Source organism: Hemibagrus wyckioides, linkage group LG26 (genome assembly GCF_019097595.1).
Source record: "Hemibagrus wyckioides isolate EC202008001 linkage group LG26, SWU_Hwy_1.0, whole genome shotgun sequence".
Taxonomy (NCBI): Eukaryota; Metazoa; Chordata; class Actinopteri; order Siluriformes; family Bagridae; genus Hemibagrus; species Hemibagrus wyckioides.
The window spans coordinates 309,156-336,436 of NC_080735.1; the positions used below are offsets into that span (position 1 = coordinate 309,156).

The following is a 27,281-nucleotide window of genomic DNA, read 5'->3' on the forward strand; positions in this document are numbered from 1 at the left end:
TTCAGAGTAAGAACAGTTAGATTTTTATTCCACTGGACACTCTGATCTGTTTCTGACCACACGGCTCACCCGTACAGGCTGGACGTGTGGCCTCGCCTCCACTCCAGTGTGTAATGTAGGTCACTTCACACACTTATGGAAATGTTAGAGCTCTAAACACAGTGGTCACACAGGAACAGGTCTGCTCCACATCCTCTGTCACTGTCATCATTAATGTTCATCCTGAGAACATCTACGGCCATCACTGACCATAAACCGTATCGTATTGTTGTGAAGTCTCGCCTGGTCTCCAGCTCTGAGGAGTATTATTGTCTCAACTCCTAGCTGGTACTAGACTCTTGTCTCGTTGCTCGTTGTGTTTCTATATATGACCACTGAGTTATGGGAAAGTTGTGTTAATAAACCTCATGCACATGGATCCTAAACTCTGTCTGGGTCTGTCCTGTAACTCCAGTCTACTCCAGTTAACTGCTGCTTTTGGAAACGTTTATTCTGATGGAGACATGTCTGGATGTCTCCTGGAAAATGACAGCATGGTTAAAGTAAAGAAAGCTGTGTCAAGTGGAGGAGTTAAAGTATTGGAGGATTTTATTGAAGAGAAGAGAGAGCAGAAGAGTTTGATCTTGATTCTAGCAACTGTGAAGCTCTCAGAAATCCATGGGTAGTGAGGTAGAAGTTTCCTCCACAGCATAGAATCAGCCCTTTGGTCATCTGGGTGGAGCTGAGCGGACAGATTCTGCTCATCCACATGAAAAGGTGATGGAGCATCTGATAAGACCTCCAGCTGGAGACACACCAGGTCACCATCTCCCATCCCATATGAAGGACATGTTCAGGACAGAGATGATGTGCTTCTCTGTGCTCCATGTGGCCACCAATTCCATGAATGGGACTTTCTATCATTAGAAATAAGAAGAGAGTGCGTGTGATGACCTTTGGTACTGAGGTCAGTGAGATCTGCTGATCTCGATACAAACACACCTACTCCTAGAAGAACCCAGAAATTATTAAAGCACATTTCTAAAAGCATCATAATGACAGGAGCAGAAGAAGAGCCGACATGAGGATCTTTTTGTCCTTTAGCATAAAATGCTACGTTTATCAGGGTGGTGTTAGCATCTTTTACACAAATGCTTTTCATCTACAGGGTCTGGGAAAGGTCAAGAAATACTAAATTCTGAAGAAACCAACAAAAGCTCTGAATTAATTCCATTTAAATTCCTGGTTATAACATGACACAGTGGTCAAAAGGTCAAGTGGAGTGAATGCTTATGAACGAAACAGTAATATAGCACAAACTGAGAAAACCCTGGACTTCACAAAGACCCAGAGAATCCATGCAGAGTGATAATGAGTCAGTAAAGAAGCAGAGACGTCTGTGGGTGATGATTATCAGGAGGTGCCAGATCAGAGTGAGAGCAGAAGAGGAAATGAAATGGAAAAGTCAATGTGGAGACTCCTGGGGTGGAGAATCTGTGACTCTGCTCCATTATACATCTGTCAGGCTTCAGGCGTGTGAGTCAGCGTCTCCTCACTGCTCTGTGTACTTTTAATCAGATGTATGAAGCCTAGAATTCATAAAGATAAGATCGTTCCTCCTCTGAGCATGTTTTAGTAAATAAAAAATGAGAAAAAAATTGCTATATGTTTGAAATCTATGGATGATGGTGATGAGTCAGAGTACGTTCGAGCACAGTACGTCGCCTGAGATGTGTCCTGACGTTCCTTCACTCGGATTCTCTGCATTAAATGACAAGTTCATTAAACATGCGAGGGTTTCTCTCTAAAGCTTCATCTAATTTGCATTGCATTCTCAAAACCCTGCATAATCTTTAATGGAAAAAAAGTCATTAAAAATTTGGTAAATGGCCAATCTTTCTGAAGCAGTCACGAGGCGTTTGGCAGCTGCACCACCACCACCACCACCATTTTCATCACTTCTCCTGGTCCTTATCACACTGAACACACACGAGGTGAAGCCGTGAGTCAGCTGCTGATGGAGACATTATTTCAGACTTTACATGTTTAAAATTCTTCTTCTTTCCTCATAAACATTACATCATGTTCAGTTCAGACTATGAGGTCAGTGTTGGGAAAACGTTATCGCTTGTATTGGCTGAATTCTAAAAAAATAAGCAAAAAAAAAAAAAAAAAAAAGGTTTTTGAGCCTATAGCAACCCATAAATACATTCCACTAGAACAGTGTGGAAAAGTTGTACAAACACACAAAGATCATTTTACAGTTAACAAGCAAAGTGCTAAAAAGTCCAGAAAACCTGGCTAGCTACTCCGACTTGCTCACACGCTGAGCATCACGCTTCGACATCCAGACGTTTGTGAATGTTTAAATGTGAGAATGAATCAGTGATTGTTTCTGTGTGAGATCAGTGGATCGTGGAGATGAGTTTAAACTCCGCCAATAATCAAAGAGAGAACTCATTTCCTCTTATAAACTTATCATTCTTTCAGATTTGATGATGTTTTTTCCATCGGCTGATGAGGTTCTGAACGTCTTCAGTGAAATTGGAATGAAATCGTTAAAATGTGACTTTATCTAAAACTTCGTTTCTGTTTGAGAAACAGGAAAAAGAGGAAGATATTTCAGATGTCTGTCAGATTCAGAGCTACGTTTATATATAATTTTATATAAAATTAATATATTTTCCATGTTTTATATTTGAGGCACGTTCTGAACTGCGCTCAGAGTTTAAAGCCGTTCACACGGAGCTCTCAAATCTACCCACGTTCCTCTTCTGTAAGCTAATAAAGCTGTGTAAGGGTGAATGAAAACGTATAACACAGCCGTGTCAGAGTCAAACGGAGGTTTAGGACCTCTGGGTCTGGATCGGTTCGGGTGGCAGGAGAACAGGAAGTGAGTGGAATTGATGAATAGCACCTAAGCACATGGAACGTTCTATAAAAACGCCGCTACACGTCTGAGGGCTTTATTCAGTTTGGTTCCTTGAACATTATAGCCATCAATTTGAGGTGAGATGGTAGAAGATTTTGAGATGATGTATCTGTAAGGACACGTGACAACAAGAAACCAAGACACCTCCACAGCACAGCAGCTTGAGGGGCTTGTTTTAGGAATATCTTCAAATTTTAAAAATAAAGATCTGACAGGATCTCTAACCCAGAAAGTAATCAGTGATCTGTGATCTCCTCCAGGGCCTGACTCTCCCACATGTCCTTCTGGTCAGTTGGTACAGTAGTTCTTGGTGGTTCCAGTTCAGCACCCGAAGGCCAGATTCGGATGGGTTCTGTGGTGTCGTGATCCTATAATGCTCTGAATGTTTGCTGCAGGAGCAGTGAGGTGTAAATATAGTCCAAGGTGCTATTGAGGGATGGATTTGTTGCTGTCCTGTGTATTAGAGTAACTATAGTGCAGGATGTTTACATCACGAGCTGGGATCTGGGGATAATTGATTTGAAATGTCCAATTAAAGTTGCACATAATAAAGCACCGTCAGGGTATACATGTGCAGAATGCTAATCACTTCAGCAGTACAGAGGCCTTCATTAGCATTATTGCTCTGAGGAAAGTAGACAGCTGTCGGAATTAAAGCTTCCACTCGCTGAAACATCAGTTCAGCGGCCAGAAAGTCAGATCTACTTACAGCTCAGTCAGTGTTTCAGAAACAGTATTTCAGTATTGGTGTTTCAGTATGAGTGTTTCAGTATCAGTATTTCAGTATTGGTGTTTCAGTATTGGTGTTTCAGTATCGGTGTTTCAGTATCGGTGTTTTAGTATGAGTGTTTCAGTATCAGTATTTCAGTATCAATGTTTCAGTATCAGTATTTCAGTATCATGTTTTAGTATTAGTAACTTCAATATGAGTGTTTCAGTATCAGTATTTCAGTATCAGTGTTTCAGTATGAGTATTTCAATATCAATGTTTCAGTATCAGTATTTCAGTATGAGTGTTTCAGTATCAGTATTTCAGTATCAGTGTTTCAGTATGAGTATTTCAATATCAATGTTTCAGTATCAGTATTTCAGTATGAGTGTTTCAGTAGCAGTATTTCAGTATCAATGTTTCAGTATGAGTGTTTCAGTATCAGTATTTCAGTATCAGTGTTTCAGTATGAGTATTTCAGTATGAGTGTTTCAGTATCAGTGTTTCAGTATGAGTATTTCAGTATGAGTGTTTCAGTATCAGTATTTCAGTATTAGTGTTTCAGTATTGGTGTTTCAGTATCGGTGTTTCAGTATCAATGTTTCAGTATCAGTATTTCAGTATCATGTTTTAGTATTAGTATTTCAGTATCAGTATTTCAGTATCAATGTTTCAGTATCAGTATTTCAGTATCATGTTTTAGTATTAGTATTTCAATGTGAGTGTTTCAGTATCAGTATTTCAGTATCAGTATTTCAGTATCAATGTTTCAGTATGAGTGTTTCAGTATCAGCATTTCAGTATCAGTGTTTCAGTATGAGTATTTCAGTATCAGTATTTCAGTATGAGTGTTTCAGTATCAGTGTTTCAGTATCTGTATTTCAGTATGAGTATTTCAGTATCAGTATTTCAGTATGAGTGTTTCAGTATCAGTATTTCAGTATCAGAATCTCAGTATCAATGTTTCAGTATCAGTATTTCAGTATCATGTTTTAGTATTAGTATTTCAATATGAGTGTTTCAGTATCAGTATTTCAGTATCAGTATTTCAGTATCAGTGTTTCAGTATCAGTATTTCAGTATCAGAATCTCAGTATCAATGTTTCAGTATCAGTATTTCAGTATCATGTTTTAGTATTAGTATTTCAATATGAGTGTTTCAGTATCAGTATTTCAGTATCAGTGTTTCAGTATGAGTATTTCAGTAGCAGTATTTCAGTATCAATGTTTCAGTATGAGTGTTTCAGTATCAGTATTTCAGTATCAGTATTTCAGTATCAGTGTTTCAGTATCAGTATTTCAGTATCAGAATTTCAGTATCAATGTTTCAGTATCAGTATTTCAGTATCATGTTTTAGTATTAGTATTTCAATATGAGTGTTTCAGTATCAGTATTTCAGTATCAGTGTTTCAGTATGAGTATTTCAATATCAATGTTTCAGTATCAGTATTTCAGTATGAGTGTTTCAGTAGCAGTATTTCAGTATCAATGTTTCAGTATGAGTGTTTCAGTAGCAGTATTTCAGTATCAGTGTTTCAGTATGAGTATTTCAGTATGAGTGTTTCAGTATCAGTATTTCAGTATGAGTATTTCAGTATCAGTATTTCAGTATCAGTATTTCAGTATCAATGTTTCAGTATCAGTATTTCAGTATCAATGTTTCAGTATGAGTGTTTCAGTATCAGTATTTCAGTATGAGTATTTCAGTATCAGTATTTCAGTATCAATGTTTCAGTATGAGTGTTTCAGTATCAGTATTTCAGTATCAGTGTTTCAGTATGAGTATTTCAGTATCAGTATTTCAGTATGAGTGTTTCAGTATCAGTATTTCAGTATCTGTATTTCAGTATCAGTATTTCAGTATCAGTATTTCAGTATCAGTGTTTCAGTATCAGTGTTTCAGTATCAGTATTTCAGTAACAATGTTTCAGTATCAATATTTCAGTATCAGTATTTCAGTATGAGTGTTTCAGTATCAGTATTTCAGTATCAGTGTTTCAGTATCAGTGTTTCAGTATCAGTATTTCAGTATCAGTGTTTCAGTATTTCAGTATCAGTATTTCAGTATGAGTATTTCAGTATGAGTATTTCAGTATCAGTGTTTCAGTATGAGTATTTCAGTATCAGTATTTCAGTATCAGTATTTCAGTATGAGTGTTTCAGTATCAGTATTTCAGTATCAGTATTTCAGTATCAGTGTTTCAGTATGAGTGTTTCAGTATCAGTATTTCAGTATCAGTGTTTCAGTATGAGTATTTCAGTATCAGTATTTCAGTATCAGTATTTCAGTATCTCTATTTCAGTATCTGTATTTCAGTATCAGTATTTCAGTATCAATGTTTCAGTATCAGTATTTCAGTATCTCTATTTCAGTATCTGTATTTCAGTATCAATGTTTCAATATCAGTATTTCAGTATCTCTATTTCAGTATCAGTATTTCAGTATCAATGTTTCAGTATCAGTATATCAGTATCAGTATTTCAGTATCAGTGTTTCAGTATGAGTGTTTCAGTATCAGTATTTCAGTATGAGTATTTCAGTATGAGTGTTTCAGTATGAGTGTTTCAGTAGCAGTATTTCAGTATCAGTGTTTCAGTATCAATGTTTCAGTATCAGTATTTCAGTATCAGTATTTCAGTATGTGTTTCAGTATCAGTATTTCAGTATGAGTGTTTCAGTATCAGTATTTCAGTATGAGTGTTTCAGTATCAGTGTTTCAGTATGAGTATTTCAGTATCAGTATTTTAGTATCTGTATTTCAGTATCAGTATTTCAGTATGAGTGTTTCAGTATCAGTATTTCAGTATCAGTATTTCAGTATCAGTATTTCAGTATGAGTGTTTCAGTATCTGTATTTCAGTATCAGTATTTCAGTATCAGTGTTTCAGTATGAGTGTATCAGTATCTGTATTTCAGTATCAGTATTTCAGTATGAGTGTTTCAGTATCTGTATTTCAGTATCAGTATTTCAGTATGAGTGTTTCAGTATCAGTATTTCAGTATCAGTGTTTCAGTATCTGTATTTCAGTATCAGTATTTCAGTATCAGTATTTCAGTATGAGTATTTCAGTATCAGTATTTCAGTATCAATGTTTCAGTATCTCTATTTCAGTATCAGTATTTCAGTATCAGTGTTTCAGTATCAGTATTTCAGTATCAGGATTTTAGTATGAGTATTTCAGTAGCAGTATTTCAGTATCAGTGTTTCAGTATCAGTATTTCAGTATCAGGATTTTAGTATGAGTATTTCAGAAGTAGTATTTCAGTATCAGTGTTTCAGTATCAATGTTTCAGTATCAGTATTTCAGTATCAGTATTTCAGTATGAGTGTTTCAGTATCAGTATTTCAGTATCAGTGTTTCAGTATCAGTATTTCAGTATGAGTGTTTCAGTATCAGTGTTTCAGTATCAGTATTTCAGTATCAGTGTTTCAGTATCAATGTTTCAGTATCTGTATTTCAGTATCAGTATTTCAGTGAGTGTTTCAGTATCAGTGTTTCAGTATCAATGTTTCAGTATCAGTATTTCAGTATCAGTATTTCAGTATCTGTATTTCAGTATCAGTATTTCAGTATGTGTATCAGTATCTGTATTTCAGTATCAATGTTTCAGTATGAGTGTTTCAGTATCAGTATTTCAGTATGAGTATTTCAGTATCAGTATTTCAGTATCTGTATTTCAGTATCAGTATTTCAGTATGTGTATCAGTATCTGTATTTCAGTATCAGTATTTCAGTATGAGTGTTTCAGTATCAGTGTTTCAGTATGAGTATTTCAGTATCAGTATTTCAGTATGAGTGTTTCAGTATCAGTGTTTCAGTATGAGTATTTCAGTATCAGTGTTTCAGTATGAGTATTTCAGTATGAGTGTTTCAGTATCAGTATTTCAGTATCAATGTTTCAGTATGAGTGTTTCAGTATCAGTATTTCAGTATCAGTATTTCAGTATGAGTGTTTCAGTATCAGTATTTCAGTATGAGTGTTTCAGTATCAGTATTTCAGTATCAGTGTTTCAGTATGAGTATTTCAGTATGAGTATTTCAGTATGAGTATTTCAGTATCAGTGTTTCAGTATGAGTATTTCAGTATGAGTATTTCAGTATGAGTGTTTCAGTATCAGTGTTTCAGTATCAGTATTTCAGTATCAGTATTTCAGTATCAGTATTTCAGTATGAGTGTTTCAGTATCAGTGTTTCAGTATGAGTGTTTCAGTATGAGTGTTTCAGTATCAGTGTTTCAGTATCAGTATTTCAGTATCTGTATTTCAGTATCAGTATTTCAGTATCAGTGTTTCAGTATCAGTGTTTCAGTATCAGTATTTCAGTATCAGTATTTCAGTATGAGTGTTTCTGTATCTGTATTTCAGTATCAGTGTTTCAGTATCAGTATTTCAGTATCAGTGTTTCAGTATCAGTATTTCAGTATGAGTGTTTCAGTATCAGTGTTTCAGTATCAGTGTTTCAGTATCAGTATTTCAGTATGAGTGTTTCAGTATCTGTATTTCAGTATCAGTATTTCAGTATCAGTATTTCAGTATCAGTGTTTCAGTATCAGTGTTTCAGTATCAGTATTTCAGTATGAGTGTTTCAGTATCAGTGTTTCAGTATGAGTGTTTCAGTATCAGTGTTTCAGTATCAGTATTTCAGTATGAGTGTTTCAGTATCAGTGTTTCAGTATGAGTGTTTCAGTATCAGTGTTTCAGTATCAGTGTTTCAGTATGAGTGTTTCAGTATCAGTGTTTCAGTATGAGTGTTTCAGTATCAGTGTTTCAGTATCAGTATTTCAGTATGAGTGTTTCAGTATCAGTGTTTCAGTATGAGTGTTTCAGTATCTGTATTTCAGTATCAGTATTTCAGTATCTGTATTTCAGTATCAGTATTTCAGTATCAGTGTTTCAGTATCAGTATTTCAGTATCAGTGTTTCAGTATCAGTATTTCAGTATCAGTGTTTCAGTATCAGTGTTTCAGTATCAGTATTTCAGTATGAGTGTTTCAGTATCAGTGTTTCAGTATCAGTGTTTCAGTATCAGTATTTCAGTATCAGTGTTTCAGTATCAGTATTTCAGTATCTGTATTTCAGTATCAGTATTTCAGTATGAGTGTTTCAGTATCAGTGTTTCAGTATCAGTGTTTCAGTATCAGTGTTTCAGTATCAGTGTTTCAGTATCAGTATTTCAGTATCAGTGTTTCAGTATCAGTATTTCAGTATCTGTATTTCAGTATCTGTATTTCAGTATCAGTATTTCAGTATCAGTATTTCAGTATGAGTATTTCAGTATGAGTGTTTCAGTATCAGTGTTTCAGTATGAGTATTTCAGTATGAGTATTTCAGTATGAATGTTTCAGTATCAGTGTTTCAGTATCAGTATTTCAGTATCAGTATTTCAGTATCAGTATTTCAGTATGAGTGTTTCAGTATCAGTGTTTCAGTATGAGTGTTTCAGTATGAGTGTTTCAGTATCAGTGTTTCAGTATCAGTATTTCAGTATCTGTATTTCAGTATCAGTATTTCAGTATCAGTGTTTCAGTATCAGTGTTTCAGTATCAGTATTTCAGTATCAGTATTTCAGTATGAGTGTTTCTGTATCTGTATTTCAGTATCAGTGTTTCAGTATCAGTATTTCAGTATCAGTGTTTCAGTATCAGTATTTCAGTATGAGTGTTTCAGTATCAGTGTTTCAGTATCAGTGTTTCAGTATCAGTATTTCAGTATGAGTGTTTCAGTATCTGTATTTCAGTATCAGTATTTCAGTATCAGTATTTCAGTATCAGTGTTTCAGTATCAGTGTTTCAGTATCAGTATTTCAGTATGAGTGTTTCAGTATCAGTGTTTCAGTATGAGTGTTTCAGTATCAGTGTTTCAGTATCAGTATTTCAGTATCAGTGTTTCAGTATCAGTGTTTCAGTATGAGTGTTTCAGTATCAGTGTTTCAGTATGAGTGTTTCAGTATCAGTATTTCAGTATCAGTGTTTCAGTATCAGTATTTCAGTATCAGTGTTTCAGTATCAGTATTTCAGTATCAGTGTTTCAGTATCAGTGTTTCAGTATCAGTATTTCAGTATGAGTGTTTCAGTATCAGTGTTTCAGTATCAGTGTTTCAGTATCAGTATTTCAGTATCAGTGTTTCAGTATCAGTATTTCAGTATCTGTATTTCAGTATCTGTATTTCAGTATCAGTATTTCAGTATCAGTATTTCAGTATGAGTATTTCAGTATGAGTGTTTCAGTATCAGTATTTCAGTATGAGTGTTTCAGTATCAGTGTTTCAGTATCAGTGTTTCAGTATCAGTGTTTCAGTATCAGTATTTCAGTATCAGTGTTTCAGTATCAGTATTTCAGTATCTGTATTTCAGTATCAGTATTTCAGTATCAGTATTTCAGTATCAGGGATAAATCTGCTTCTCCAGTTCTATACAAATTGTTCTTTCTAGACAGAGAAGCCACTGAAGACCCAAACACACATAAATATGTGAATATAAATATATTCCAGAGCTTTCTAAACCTTTCTAATGTGTAACAGCTCACTGAAGGCTTTTTTAATAACATGTTAAATATAAACATTTAGTCCGGAGATGAGAACTCGAACAGGCAGTCAGCGTTTTTATCGAAACCGAACAGTTAGCCCTGAAGCATCGTATCAGCTTATGCTAATGACTGAATTTAGAGAAATTACTGCAAGCTCTCACATCTGACTGCAGAACACCTCAGCTTCATCAAACAAACATCACTTCTCATCAGATCACTGTCACATGAACATTACTGTACCAGATGTAACACACACACACACACACACACACACACTCTCTCTCTTAATTTAAAACGCCTCATTCAGAGCGAAATATCACACATTTCTCTGGTTAATACATCACGTGAAGTGCACTGAGTCAGTCTGTGTTTATTTATTAGATCATGGTGTATTGTGACTGATCATGATCTGATTATTCTGTGGTCACTGAGTCTGACTATACAGTGCTCCAAATTTCCTCCAGTTTAGCAGAATGTCGGACGTCTGTAGGAGGGAGATGATTGAGATGATAATTGACATGATAATTGAGATGATGGAGCAGATGATGGAGCAGATGATTTCCGCCACAGTACAGTCAGGCGTCTGGATAAAGGGTTTTAACACTGTCATCTGCTTTATATTGCAACATTTGTAGGACTTTGCTGTGGATCATCCCATGCTGAGACACAATGCTTTCCCATACCTCCTCTGAGATTTCATCACCTTCATCGTTCTTCTCTGGAGTCTGAACATTAAGTGCTGAAGTGAGTCACAGTGTTTTAACATTCAGCCGTGAGAACGTCAGCGCTCGATGTGCACACATGAGTGTCTGCTGCTGCTGCTGTCTTTCAGGGACCCACGTCTCCTCAGAGAGCTTCCTTATAAATACGATCTGCGTCCATCTATTTCTGTGACTCGCTGACGTGATCACAGAGGGGCGTAGAGAGCTAGAGAGCTAGCGAGCTAGCGCAGAGTGAGTTTACATGCTGCCCATGTGCTGCTGCGCATCTGACAGGCGGCAAAAATAATGATGAAGAAAATAATGTCATATAATGTAATAATGCTGAAAAAAGTCACTTCACAAATGTATGTGTGTGTGTTCAGAGTTTTATAAAGTGTGAAGGTGTGTGAGTTCAGGTGTGTGAGTTCAGGTGTGTGAGTTCAGGTGTGTGAGTTCAGTAGCCTGGTGAAGGTGAGTGTAAGAGAGTCTGGGTGTTGGAGACCTTAGTGGTCATGTTTGTATAGGCCATGCTGGATTCTGGGACGTGTAGGTGACCACTGATCTCGGAGTCATGACCATGTCACCAGCAGTGGGGTTTTTTTCTTCAGGGTGTAAAAACAGCTTCACACTAAAGGGAGATACAAAATTTATGCAGCTGATGCAAAATAGGCTGGAAAGAGAACTGAGACTTTCTCTGTGACTCACAATCTAAACACACACACACACACACACAAAATGTTTGTGTGCTTCTTCTGGCTGTATTTCCTCCCTGATGTTCTTCTCAGTCTGTGACCCAGTGATCCAGTATCTATGTCTCCCACGATGCTGGAACTGTACATGTAAACTATAAATTAACTGCAGAACTGCTTTCACACAACTGGAGTTAGCATTAGCATGTATGGTCATGGCATTCTAAAACAGACAGCTCTCAGGGTTAATTCAACATTCAGAAGGCAGGCTGGATTGATGAGGATTATTCTACATCCATTAGTATGTTAATGTGAGTGTCCTCTTCCAAATGAATAATTTAGACTGATTACTAACAACATCACCGCAAGAAACCTTCAGCGTGGCATTTTAGTCATCAGAGTCAGACGGACAAAATCACAGCAGCAGCACAGGGACGTAATGAACACCAGGACACTCATTTATCTGCTTCTTTCCAAATATTCTGTGTTAAAGGTTCACTATAAAGAATCGGGCTTAAAGTTCACCTCCAGCCTGAGACACATTTCAGTCTGGAAATATCTGAACATCATTACTGTTTTTGTCAGTATTATTTTATACAGACAGACAGACAGACAGACAGACAGACAGACAGATAGATAGATAGATAGATAGATAGATAGATAGATAGATAGATAGATAGATAGATAGATAGATAAAGCACTTAGATGTGGCAGAAAGAATAGAGGAGGGGGAATTTGTATTTATACTGTTAGAGACATTCAGTTTTGTTGTTCTCTTTTTGTTGATCTGATTAGTCATGATGTGTTGGAAAACATCTTTAGATGAATTCATGCTCTTTTTTAAACTGTTCAGTCATGCTAGTTTCTTTTCCAGACCAATTGAAGCTATGAGTTTGATGTACTTGGAGCTTCAGTCATTGTATTTGAACATCCATGTAATAACAAATACCACAAGCCTCTGAGCCTCAGTTCATCGAGGACACTGTTAATGCTGTGTTCCACCTGTATGATCTGCTCTAAAGCTCTGTAGCTGAAGATGTCCTTTTTCCATGTGGTCCTAGACCTGGAACCTAGAGGTGAGATTTTAGATGTAAATCATGGCATTGCACTTCACAGGGTTAACTGGTCTGTGCTCTCTTTAAGTAGTGGTGGAACAGGACGTTTTGTGATGTTGACTATCTAATGTGCACAATCAAACATTTCTCTGGATATTTCAGCCCGTCTCCAGCATCCCGGTCGCCATGGAGACCGTCTCCATGGACCAGGAGGTCTCTGTTTTGCAGAGCAGATATTTCTCCAGGTCTGTGGAGTATCACATGGCAGATATTATTATTAGAATAAAACTCCCTTTGGCTCTTGATCAGATGAAGAGTAATTGTCATGGATTGTTGGGAGAAGAGATTTCAGTCATGCATACGAACGTCACTTTATTCCACAGTGACTGTTATATAAGAATTCAGCAGGCATCATAACTCAAACCAACATTTTATGATGTCTGTGACTGAGGATTTAATAATAAAATCACTCTTTGTGTATGTTTTGTCATTGTCTGATTAAACCTAGGCTTTTTCATGCTTTCTCCCATTGTCTAATAATGTAGTAATGACAAAACGACAGATAAGCCTGTTTCCCTGGCGCTGATCTCCTCTCTAGATTAGGAACACTTACATAGCTCATGAAATCTCACTAGCTTTAAAAAGCAGTTTGGTAAAAAAAAACAAAAAAACAACCAGTTTTATTTTTTGAACCAAACAGAGTGTAGACTTGCCATGTTTGTAGGATAAAAGCTGCTGCAGTCATCATTATTCTACCTACAAATAAAGAATTCAATTCAATTTTTTCAATTCAATTTATTTTTATAGCACCTTTTACAATGGACATTGTCTCAAAGCAGCCTTACAGAAGTAGAGAAACAGAGAAAGGAGAGAAAAAAACAATTATTAATATAAATTATTAAACTATTTTATCCCTAATGAGAAGCCTGAGGTGAAGGTGGTGAGGAAAAACTCCCTGAGATGATCTGAGGAAGAAACCTTGAGAGGAACCAGCCTCAGAAGGGAACCTCATCCTCATTTGGGTGACACTGGACAGTAACTGTAACTGATACTTTATACAACAGCAATCAACAGCCCATGAGGAACTATGAGGTCAGTGTAGTTTCTGAGGTCATTATAGACACTAATTCTTTGCTGTTACAAGCTGACAGATGTAACAACAGATCTGTGACAGTGTGAAAGTCCCCAAGCAGCTCTGTCCATGGCTGTCTCCTGGTTTCTCAAGGACACCGCCATGGTAATTTGGTGGAGTCAGGATTAGCACTCACAACCTTCTGGTCAGTAATCAGCAGAGCGGTAACAGAATCTGGAACAAGAAACACACTTTTGTATGAACAGTGAAGTCGACATTTACATCTACAAACAAATAACGATCAGTTTAATAAAACCTGAGCCAGAAAAGTGTCCTTCCATTAAACCTGACAGAGTAGTCTAGAGGTATATTATCATCTGTGGTATCAAAACTGCACCGAGGTCCAGCAACGCAAGCAAGGACACAATCACAGTCCCAATAGGAAGCCAGTATTTGGTAATTTACTACTTTACCCAGCAGTCTCACTACTGTCTCACTACTACCTAAATCCTGACTGAGCGATGTTGAGTGATTTCCAGCGGCTTCTTATTTAACGACGTGCATTTCCTGGACCTCATACATTTTGAGAAAAAGAAGAAAATCAGTTTTAAATTTAGTTTATTGGATTTAGGTAAAGAACTACAATCACTATATGATTATAGTTATAGTGTTTTCCACATTACTAGTCATCAGATTGTCTGAAATGAACTGAATACCCTGATTTTGTTAGAGAATAAATTGATATAATCGCCGCTACTACATACGTTTGGTATTGCTGTTTTATTTCAAGTGAACTCTGGTACCTTATTAAATAAAGGTCTGGGATTTTGAGCACGCTGATCTGAATTGTAGTTTTAAATGAAATGAGGCAGCGATCTGGAAAGAGTGGAAAGATTTATAAAAACTTAAATAGAATAGAATGAAATACTAAATGGATTCAGCCTTATTATTATGACGATATTATGTAGAGCTGGGTCAAAGTTTTAGATTTATCCGATACATGTAGGTTGTTGTGAAGGAAATCTTTCAAAATTTATTTCCACAAGTGAATCAGTACAGATTATAAATATCAGTTCAGTCAATCACTGATCATATCCCTGACACCCTGATCATGGAGGCACTCCTCTAACAGGAAGCACAATAATTAAATCAATCTGCACTTAGCAAAGATATGCTAATCATTATTTCAGAGACAAGCAAAATTGCTAGATTTTTCCAGTGTCTTGTTTTGTTCCTCACGACACGCCTGCCAATCCTCATGATTCATGGGAATGAACCGTATCATTGTGAAATGTCAGGAAACATAAACAGCCCTGCGGCTCGGGCCTCTGCATCACCAACATCGCTCGCTATCTGTTTTAAAGGAGTAATGATTTCATCGCTAAATTATTTAATTAATTTAAGATTTATAGTTTATAGTCATCTAATTATATTTTATTCTATTTTGAGTCAGAAGATCAGAAAAGTTTGCTGAAATATCTTTAAGCAGTGACAGATACAGAATGCTAATAAAGCTTTTCCATTATAATGATTTTTTTTTTAACGAGAATGTTCAAGTACGAGGATGAATGTATGAAAGTTGAAGTGAATATTTAAAAATGAATTAAATGATTATAGTTAAAGCCCTAAGATGTCCTGTATGCAGTGTGTGGTCTGTAAATAAAAACATATGTCTTTGTAAATTTCTTCAGAAATGTGGTATAAATATATGGTTGTATCCTGGGGATCAGTAAGGCAGTGAGGTATTGGAGCAAATCATTTATTTGTATTAGTTTACATGCCTCCCAAAAGTACCAGTACTTAATACTTGAACCTTCTGCGCTCCTTCAGTCTGGGTCACAGAGTAACTCAGAGTTTGCCTTCATTAACTCAATAATGCTTATATGGAGGCAGAATGTGAGCAGAAAATTGTTCATATGTGCATATTATGTGTAGAGCTAAGCGTTTTTCCTGCATGCTGCAAGTCAGTAATTGGCCTCTGTGTTGTGGGGAAATGTTTCATCTAGTCTATTTTTGGCTGAGAGCAGGGAGGCATATTTAATGACTATGTAGGTTAACCTGTAAAGTCAGCTAAACAACAGTTGTCTAAAAATATACCTGAAAAATGTGCAAGAAATGTTATCTCTTTATTTCCAAAGTATACTTCTCCATTCTCAGCTGGATGTCAGGCAGCAGTAGAAGTCATGTGCAAAATTTAACATTTAATAATGCATGGTACAATCTTCCCTCAGCCGATCTCCCCATGTTAATAACATTCACAGGTCTAGCAAACTAAACACCTTTAGGATAGTTTCACTGAAAACAATTTAAATAAGATGGTAGCAGAAACGCCAAGAAAAATATTCTCAGTTCTTAGCACATGAGACACTTGAAGCCAGCCATAGCCTTCACTTCCATCTGCTGCTCATGCTGTCACACTGGGCAATGTTCTACCTTCTTCTGCATACTGGAGGTATTCTGTCTAGACTGGCTGTGATTGGCAGGGTAGTGAGAGTAAAGCCCCTCCTACCCAGACAGCACAGCCAGTTTTGCCCTGGACTCCTGGTCATGTGGCTGTTGTATTGCTGAGATTTGAACTTTGCAATTTCCCAACCACAGAGTGTATTCACAAGCCCAGAAAATGACATTTTAACTGATAAACCCAGATCTCCACTTATCTTCACCAGATCTTTTCATCTCCTCTTGCAGTAAAACTCCATTTCCTCATCAATATTCCTGAGCTCAGAGTAAGTTTCAAGCAGAAATGGAAAAATGTTTGATTCTGGTGAGCTATACTAATGAACATACTAATTATAATAGTGGACTCATGATGTGAAAAATATGTGTGTGTTGTGTGTTCACCAGCCAATAATACATATTTGGTTTCAGAGAGGGTTCAAATCTGAAAGCCCACTCCTCTGGTATATTGCATCATGTCTCATGTTCCTTATTTTCTTTTTCAGGGTCCAAGATGGTGGAAATGGGGCATGCACACCAGCAATTGTTCACCAGCACATTAGGGAGCATGGCAGTGGTTCAATCTGACCAGACATTGTACAAATCTGGGATCATAACAACGTCCTTTTCATGAGTGAGAAGTCCACCGAGGTGTTCAGCTTCCACCAGCTCTGATTTGATTATTCTTTTGAAGGGACAGTCCAGATCGGCTCATTTGCTAACAAGCATTAAAGTGGATGTTCCAGGTGGAGAAGGATTGCAGAAGTAAATAACTGTCTGCACGTTTTTTCTCCTCGAGGGTGAACCTGTGCTACCAACTGTATGAGCCATGAGGGAAACACACCTGACAAATTCAGCTCGGTCAAGTGGAAATGTTAGAGGTCTAGTGCCCAGTGCCTTACTCTGGTGGACCATGGCTGTTTCCTTTTTTTCATTTTCACACATGCCAGTGGCCCAAGCTGATTGTTGGCTAATTGAAGGGGAGAAGGGGTTTGTGTGGCTTGCGATCTGCAGCCAGAACCAGCCACCATATGAAGCAATTCCACTACACATCAACAGCACTATTGTTGACCTACGGCTCAATGAAAATAAGATTCGGAGCATCCATTTTTCTGCTCTGAGCCGCTTCAGTAACCTCACCTACCTGAACTTGACCAAGAACGATATCTCCTACATAGAAGATGGGGCTTTTTCTGCTCAGTTCAATTTGCAAGTACTGCAGATTGGTTTTAACAAGCTAAGGAACTTAACGGAGGGTATGCTGCGAGGCTTGGGGCGTCTGCAGTACCTCTACCTTCAAGCTAACCTGATTGAGACTGTCTCACCTAATGCTTTCTGGGAGTGTCCTGCTATTGAGAACATCGACCTCTCCATGAACAGGATTCAACAGTTGGATGGAAGTACGTTTCGTGGTCTATCAAAGCTAACGACGTGTGAGCTCTACTCAAACCCGTTCACATGCTCCTGTGAGCTACTTGGATTTCTGCGCTGGTTAGTAGCGTTCCCTAACAGGACAAGTGAGAGGATGGTCTGTGATACACCGGCTGGCTTTTCTGGCTATAGCCTCTTAAGCCAAAATCCAAGGATGCCGACATACCGGAATGCTTTCCACGCTCTCTCTACAGTTTGCACGGATGACAACGTGACTCCGTACCTGCTTGGATCCTCAGACGGAGGCACCCCCACAATCCTGCCAGATCTGAGCCCTTGTGGATTGGAAGACTGCCCTTCAGGAACACCTCCAGATGAGCCTATCAGCATCAGCCCAACATATTTCGATCCAGATGCCCGCCCAATCATGAAGCTTAAAGAGGTGACACACACAAGTGCAATTATCACCATCCAAATACCAAACCCTTTCCGAAAGATGTATATTCTTGTCCTTTACAACAACAGCTTCTTTACAGATATACAGAACCTAAAAAGCCAAAGGGAAGAAATTGAGCTGCTCAACCTGAAGTCACACACAAACTATACTTACTGTGTGGCCTCCATACGCAATTCTCTAAGATACAATCACACATGCTTGACTATCTCCACTATTACACGGACAATGAAGGAGCATGTTCCAAATGGCTCGACGGCTACTCACTATATCATGACCATATTGGGTTGCTTCTTCGGAATGATCATTGTGCTGGGCGTGGTGTATCACTGCCTGAGAAAACGTAAACAAGAAGACGAATTAAAGAGCAAGAAGCCTAAGATGAAAAGGAATTTGATAGAGATGAAGTACGGGGCTGAACTGGAAAGTGGACCTATCTCTCAGCTATCACAGAAGCAAATGATGTCCACTGTCGAGCCCATTCAAAGGATGCCTTACTTACCAGCTGCCAGCGAGAAAGACCCGTACAAGGTACAAGAACTCTCTGGAACTCCCAAAACAACAAAAGGCAATTACATAGAAGTAAGGTCTGACCAGTCAGATCGCATCGAATGCAGCATGCCTCCGTCTGAGAACAGCCAAGGTTCTGTGGCAGAAATATCCACAATAGCCAAGGAAGTGGACAAAGTGAATCAGATTATCAACAACTGCATCGATGCACTTAAATCTGAATCAGCCTCCTTCCAGGCAGTAAAATCTGGAGCCGTCTCAACCGCCGAGCCTCAGCTGGTTCTTACTTCCGAGCACGCGGCAGGCAAGTCCGGTCTTCTGTCACCAGTATATAAAGGAGGATACCACCACCCTCTACAGAGGCATCACAGTATGGAAGCACCACTGAAGCGTGCCAGCACTTCTTCAAGCGGTTCTCTGCGCAGCCCTCGGTCTTTTCGTTCGGATGGTGCCTATCGCTCAGAGTCCAAGTACATTGAGAAATCTTCTCTGGATGAGTCCGGGATTCTGACGGTGACCCCGACTTCTGCGATACTTAAGTCCGAGGCGGAGAGAATGCGACACTACACAGAGCACCGGCACTCGTACCCCGGCCCACACCACATGGAGGAGCAACTGGAGGTTTCTGCAAGCAGGAAGTCGTCCATCTTGGAGCCGCTAACACGCTCTCGGCCGTATGAGCTGTCATATTCACAGCTTTCGCCACAGTACCACAACCTCAGTGGCTACTCCAGTCCAGAGTACACCTGCAGGCCGTCGCTGAGCCTGTGGGAACGGTTCAAACTCCACCGCAAACGCCACCGGGATGAAGAGGAGTACATGGCTGCCGGTCACGCATTACGGAGAAAAGTACAGTTTGCGAAAGATGAGGACCTCCATGACATCCTCGACTACTGGAAGGGTGTGTCTGCCCAACAGAAATTATGATTGCTTATTTTATTTAAGTGTTTATTTAAAGAGTGTTTAAATAAACCACACTTCACTCTCTGGACCAAATAAAGCCAGTCTTCATTAAAGCTGCAGTAAGTAACTTTCTGTAATTTAGGGATTTGGATTAAGCTATCTCTGGTAGAAATAGGTCACTGCAAGCAACTCACAGAAGAACGGTTGTGTTCCTCCCACAGTGAGCGTCACGTCCATGCTCATTTAAACAATATTCAAGCTTTAAACAGTATTTATTTGATCTGGGAGATCAATCCAGCAGCAGAACACAACAGGCTAATTGGCTAAGAAGCTAAGAAACTAGTTAACTGAAAAATTTCCTAAGACGACGCAAATAAATCAGCACAACCACAAAACTGAACTGAAATAATACTAGCCAGCTAATTAGCTAGATTTACAAAAAGGAAAACAGCATTAATGAATTAGCCAACTGACACTGCAACATCTCTAGCTAGCTAGCTGAAATCAAACCTGGGTAATAGAGGTGAGAGTCCAGAGCTCCTCATGACCTTCAAGAATATTCATTATCCTTGTGGAAATTCTAGCTAATATTACCCAGTGGTGTGTGTGTGTGTGTGTGTGTGTGTGTGTGCATGTGTGTGTGTGTGTGTTAGATAGCTAGCTGTGCTGCTTTTTTTTTTACTACTCACTGATTCAGGCTAGAGTTCTGTTGTCTTTTATTATCTTGTATAACCCAGAATGGAGCGAGTGAGTTGCAGCAGTGAAAGAACACCAAGTTTTCTGTCCTGACACTTTAATACAAAACCACAAAGTTACATACTGCAGCTTTAAATAGAAACTCACTCATTTTTTTGGAGTTAGAGTAGCTTAGATAGAATGAAATCACTAGCTATTTTTGCTATTTGACAATAAGACGTGATTCACTAGCTCTTACGGGGAGGAATAAAAAGTAATAGATGACTTTTAACAGTATTAACCTCAAATTAAAACATTTTTATATTATCAGTAATTATAAGTAATTATAGGGTATTATATATTGTCTAATTCTTATTACTATCATTATTATTATTATTATTATTATTATTATTATTATTATTATCGCAATCATCATCATCACTGTCATCTCATCATTCAGATTATTATTAAGATTATTCTTATTGATTACTCTAATTAATCTTTGGTTATCGCATGGCCGTGTCCTGTGACAGTATACTGACTGTTGTGCACTCGGAACAAAGAACTTAATCAAAATGTCTGCCGAATACTGTTTCACATACCAGTCCGAAAAACAAACAAAAAAACAAACAAAACTGTGCTACTATTTTCCAACAGTTCAAAAGGACTGCTACAGAGTTCTCCAACTTTTCAAGGGACTCTGTATCGGAAAAAAAAAAAAAATACAAGAAAAAAACAGAAGCACACGTGTTGGCTTTTACAACAAAACTACAACTTAAAAGAAACACAAGGCTTCTGTTCACGCTCTTTTTGTAAAGTTTCTGTTCAGATCTGCAATGAATGTCTCAAGTCCTTAAGGATTGCACTGTTTAACTGCACAAAAAATACAGAAACACACACACACACACACTCCAACGACTTTCCCATTTCAATTTAGAAAAAGTTGTTATAGATAGACTTTGCAAACACACACACACACACACACACACATCATACATATAGAGGAATGTATGTAGGACGATTATTCTAGCCTTTTCTAACTTCTTCAGTACCACGTGAATTTTTATCTCGTTGTTTTTCCGTCTTTGAGTGATCTCTGAGATAAATTCTGTTGTAAAGCCCTGATTCTCTGAGAAATGAAGACGGTTCTGTCCCGAAGCGCTAAACAGCGACCGCCTCCGAGGTCACGTGAAATTCCCTCACAGAAAAATGACCGCTGTTTCACCTGAAAGTGCAATTCAATACCACGCAATTAAAAACAATTCTGAGGGGAAAATGAAATCAGGTGAAAATGAATGAATCATCTGCAAAGAATCAAGTGGAAAACAATCCAAATCACATGAAAATAATGAATCCTGATTAAAGAAAAAAAAACAAAACAGATCCTTTGGGAGGAAGATCATGTAAGAAAATGTGAAAATAAATGATGTAAAAGAATGTCAAATAAATCTGAAAAGAGTAAAAGAAACTGTGAGGGAATAAATAGTGTTAAAAAACACACGTGGAAAGGAATACACACGTGAAAGGAAAGTGATATTGAGGAAGATTCAGGTGAAAATAGACAAGGTTTGATTAAAGCTGTGAGAAATGTGAGGTTAGTGTGAGGGTCAGTGAGGGTCAGTGTGAGACAGAGTGAGGGTTTTTTTCTCCTTCAGCTCTAGCAGCAGATGTAAAGTGCTGAGGTCAGGAAGTCTCTAACTCACTGATCTTTCCTCAGACAGTAACGCTGAGAGACCATTCAGACTCACGGCCTGGAGACGTGTTACACGTCCTGCTCTCTACAGAGACGAGGGCGTCAGGTTCAGACGGGGGCGTGGCTCAGGGCGGTCGTGACTCCGCCCCCGGGTCGAGCTCGGTGCTGCACACAGTGCTGATCTTCATCTGACTGCAGGAGTGCGTTTATTAAACACCTCGAGCTTATTTTTATGGCTTATTATCGAGTTTCAGATTTCATCAATACAACCTCCAGTCAGCTGCGTAGTTAAGACGAGACACTACACGTAGAAATCTTCAGAAATCTTCAGAGTTTTGGAGAAATCACCTTCTTTAGGCTCTGTCACTGAAAAGCTTCGTATTTACATTTACAATTTAGCAGTTTATACTAAAATAAAAGTGTGCTATTTTATTAATGAAACAATAAAAAGACGTCCAGTCTTCCTGCATCGTGTCCCTGAGGGAAAAAACAACATTTTAATTCATTAACATCCAAAGATGAGATTTTATTAAATATGCAAATTTACAGCTGTGATTAGATGAAGGCTTATTTGCATAAATAAATGTCTAATAAAAGATAAGATGCAGCAAAGATTATAAAGATTACAAATCCCCATCACTGTAGTGTCTCTCCTTAAGTGACAAAATAAACGATTGTTCTGTAAAAATCGGTAAAGATGAAAGAGTGAAAGATCTGTTGTCCAGTTTAAAAAGCTGGCTTCGTTTATTTGATTAAATTGAAGCTGAAATCATTTCCACGTTGAAAAGTTTCCTCTCGTATGAGAGAATTAAACACTGACCTCGTCTAGATTATTGTGAAGGTCTACATGAGAAACACACAAAAGCGCAGAGTCTGTTCTTCTGTACAGTGAAGTGTTCAGATCTCAGAGTCTGAAGGTTTTCCTCCCTCCTGTTGGTTTCATTCCCGTTATTCAGTTCAGCTGAAGGATGAAGAGTTTTCTTTCCTCAGGTGGATACACACACACACACACACACACACACTCAGTCTTCAGTGAAGATCTCTTCATGATGATTCCTGTAGACGTGTCACACATCTGATCACAGATCTGACCATCACCTTAAACTCCACCCTCAACACACTCACAGTAATCTCAATTCAACTCGGAACAATTCACCCTAAATTACCCACAATGCCGTAGTGATAGAGGTGCAGTGATTTCTCCCTCACTTCATTTCTACCAGAAGAGAGCGATGCGGTGGCGCTTTATTGCTTTAGTCTGTCCATCTCTCACACCTCCTCCTCTGTAACCTGCTCAAATGCTTCATCTTCCTTAGCTTTTCATGCTAATATCACTGTCACTTCCACTGGGCTCCCCATCTCCTACAGGGCTAGCTCACTGACGTATTGCATTCTGGGTGAATGAGTTCATCGTCTGCTCTGATGTCTCCACTGGAGGCTGGTGCTGAGAAATGAAAAGTGAGAGAGAAAAGAAGCTCAAAAACGGGACATGGGTTTTCATGTATTAAAGTGGAACTGAGCTAGCAGTAACAGAGACATTAATAGAGAAAGACATAAAGTCGGTAACAGAGAGAGACACAGTCAGTAACAGAGACAGTAACAGAGAGAGACACAGAGTCGGTAACAGAGACAGTAACAGAGAGAGACACAGAGTCGGTAACAGAGACAGTAACAGAGACAGGCACAGAGTCAGTAACACACACAATAACAGAGACAGACACAGAGACAGACACAGAGTCAGTAACAGAGACAGTAACAGACAAACACAGGGTGAGTAACAGTAACAGAGACTGTAACAGTTACAGAGACAGTAACAGAATCAGTAACAGTTACAGATACAGTAACAGAGACAGTAACAGTTACAGAGACAGTAACAGAGACAGACACAGAGACAGAAACAGAGACAGTAACAGTTACAGAAACCGTTAGAGAGACAGTAACAGTTACAGAGACAGTTACAGAGACAATAACAGAGACATTAACAGTAACAGAGACAATAACAATAACAGAGACAGTTACAGAGACATTAACCGTAACAGAGACAGTTACAGAGACAGTAACAGTAACAGAGACAATAATAGTAACAGAGACAGTAATAGTAACAGAGACAGTAACAGTAACAGAGACAGTTACAGAGACAGTAATAGTAACAGAGACAATAATAGTAACAGAGAGAGTAATAGTAACAGAGACAGTAACAGAGACAGTAACAGAGACAGAGAGAGTAACAGAGACAGTAACAGTAACAGAGACAGTTACAGAGACAGTAATAGTAACAGAGACAGTAATAGTAACAGTAATAGAGACAGTTACAGTAACAGAGACAGTAAGAGAGACAGTTACAGAGACAGTAACAGAGACAGTTACAGAGACAGTAATAGTAACAGAGACAGTAATAGTAACAGTAATAGAGACAGTTACAGTAACAGAGGCAGTAAGAGAGACAGTTACAGACACAGTAACAGTTACAGAGACAGTAACAGTAACAGAGACAGTTACAGAGACAGTAACAGAGACAGAAATAGTAACAGAGACAGTAACAGAGACAGAAATAGTAACAGAGACAGTAACAGAGACAGAGAGAGTAACAGAGACAGAGAGAGTAACAGAGACAGTAATAGTAACAGTAACAGAGACAGTAATAGTAACAGAGAGAGTAACAGAGACAGTAATAGTAACAGAGACAGTAACAGAGACAGAGAGAGTAACAGAGACAGTAATAGTAACAGAGACAGTAACAGAGACAGAGAGAGTAACAGTAACAGAGACAGTAATAGTAACAGAGAGAGTAACAGTAACAGTAACAGAGACAGTAATAGTAACAGAGACAGAGAGAGTAACAGAGACAGTAACAGTAACAGAGATAGTAAGAGTAACAGAGACAGTAACAGAGACAGTAACAGAGACAGTTACAGTAACAGAGACAGTAACAGTTACAGAGACAATAACAGTAACAGAGACAGTTATAGTAACAGAGACAGAGACAGTAACAGAGACAGTTACAGAGACAGAGACAGTTATAGTAACAGAGACAGTAACAGTAACAGAGACAGTAACAGAAACAGAGACAGTAACAGAGACAGTAACAGAGACAGTTACAGTAACAGAGACAGTAACAGTTACAGTAACAGAGACAGGAACAGAGACAGTAACAGAAACAGAGACAGTAACAGTAACAGAGACAGTTACAGTAACAGAGACAGTAACAGAGACAGTTACAGTAACAGAGACAGTTACAGTGACAGAGACAGTAACAGTAACAGAGACAATAACAGAGACAGTTACAGTAACAGAGACAGTTACAGAGACAGTAACAGTAACAGAGACAATAACAGTAACAGAGACAGTTACACTAACAGAGACAGTAATAGTAACAGAGACAGTTACAGAGACAGTTACAGAGACAGTAATAGTAACAGAGACAGTAATAGTAACAGTAATAGAGCCAGTTACAGTAACAGAGACAGTAAGAGAGACGGTTACAGAGACAGTAACAGTAACAGTAACAGAGACAGTAATAGTAACAGAGACAGTAATAGTAACAGAGACAGTTACAGAGACAGTTACAGAGACAGTAATAGTAACAGAGACAGTAATAGTAACAGTAATAGAGCCAGTTACAGTAACAGAGGCAGTAAGAGAGACAGTTACAGACACAGTAACAGTTACAGAGACAGTAACAGAGACAGTTACAGAGACAGTAACAGAGACAGTAACAGTAACAGAGATAGTAAGAGTAACAGGGACAGTAACAGTAACAGAGACAGTAACAGAGACAGTTACAGTAACAGTAATAGTAACAGATACAGTAACAGCTACAGAGACAGTAATAGTAACAGAGATAGTAACAGAAACAATAACAGTAACAGATACAGTAACAGTAACAGAGACAGAAACAGTAACAGAGATAGTAAGAGTAACAGAGACAGTAACAGAAACAGAGACAGTAACAGTAACAGAAACAGACACAGAGACAGTAACAGTAACAGAGACAGTAACAGAGACAGTAACAGAAACAGAGACAGTAACAGAAACAGAGACAGTAACAGTAACAGAGACAGTAACAGAGACAGTAACAGAAACAGAGACAGTAACAGAAACAGAGACAGTAACAGTAACAGAGACAGTTACAGAGACAGTAACAGATACAGTAAGTTACAGAGACAGTAAGAGAAACAGTAACAGAGACAATAACAGTAACAGAGACAATAACAGTAACTGATACAGTTACAGAGACAGTAATAGTAACAGAGACAGTAAGAGAGACAGTAACAGAGACAATAACAGAAACAGATACAGTAATAGTAACAGAGACAGTAAGAGAGACAGTAACAGAGACAATAACAGTAACAGATACAGTAACAGTTACAGAGACAATAACAGTAACAGAGACAGTAACAGTAACAGAGACAGTTATAGTAACAGAGACAGAGACAGTAACAGTAACAGACAGTAACAGTAACAGAGACAGTTACAGAGACAATAACAGTTACAGAGACAGTTACAGAGACAGTAACAGTAACAGAGACAGTTACAGAGACAGTAATAGTAACAGACAGTAACAGTAACAGAGACAGTAATAGTAACAGTAATAGAGACAGTTACAGTAACAGAGGCAGTAAGAGAGACAGTTACAGACACAGTAACAGTAACAGACACAGTAACAGAGACAGTAATAGTAACAGTAACAGAGACAGTAATAGTAACAGAGACAGTAACAGAGACAGAGACAGTAACAGAGACAGTAACAGAGACAATAACAGTAACAGATACAGTAACAGTTACAGAGACAGTAACAGAGACAATAAAAGTAACAGAGACAATAACAGTAACAGATACAGTAACAGTTACAGAGACAATAACAGTAACAGAGACAGTAACAGAGACAATAACAGTAACAGATACAGTAAAGGTTACAGAGACAATAACAGTAACAGAGACAATAACAGTAACAGTAACAGAGACAATAACAGTAACAGATACAGTAACAGAGACAGTAACAGTAACAGAGACAGTTACAGAGACAATAACAGTAACAGAGACAGTTACAGAGACAGTAATAGTAACAGACAGTAACAGTAACAGAGACAGTTACAGAGACAATAACAGTAACAGAGACAGTAACAGACACAATAACAGTAACAGATACAGTAACAGTTACAGAGACAGAAACAGTAACAGAGATAGTAAGAGTAACAGAGACAATAACAGTAACAGATACAGTAACAGTTACAGAGACAGTAGCAGTAACAGAAACAGTAACAGAGACAGTTACAGTAACAGAGACAGTTACAGATACAGTAATAGTAACAGTAGCAGAGACAGTTACAGTAACAGAGACAGTTACAGAGACAGTAATAGTAACAGTAACAGAGACAGTTACAGTGACAGAGACAGTAACAGTAACAGTAACAGAGACAGTTACAGAGACAGTAACAGTAACAGTAACAGAGACAGTAACAGTAACAGAGACAGTAACAGAGACAGTTACAGAGACAATAACAGTAACAGAGACAATAACAGTAACAGATACAGTAACAGTTACAGAGACAGTTACAGTAACAGAGACAGTTA

The 27,281-nt window shown here is 38.2% G+C and overlaps 1 protein-coding gene across 1 annotated transcript in view; it reads left to right on the forward strand.

Annotated features, from left to right (window-relative positions):
• Positions 1–21,482, forward strand: part of elfn1b (extracellular leucine-rich repeat and fibronectin type III domain containing 1b) — a 94,784-nt gene extending 73,302 nt beyond the window's left edge. Inside the window, exon 2 of the mRNA XM_058380881.1 lies at positions 16,608–21,482. Coding sequence (XP_058236864.1) covers positions 16,931–19,363 — 2,433 coding nt within the window. The 5' untranslated portion in view covers positions 16,608–16,930 and the 3' untranslated portion in view covers positions 19,364–21,482. The remainder of the gene's footprint in view (positions 1–16,607) is intronic.
• The last annotated feature ends 5,799 nt before the right edge of the window (positions 21,483–27,281 follow it).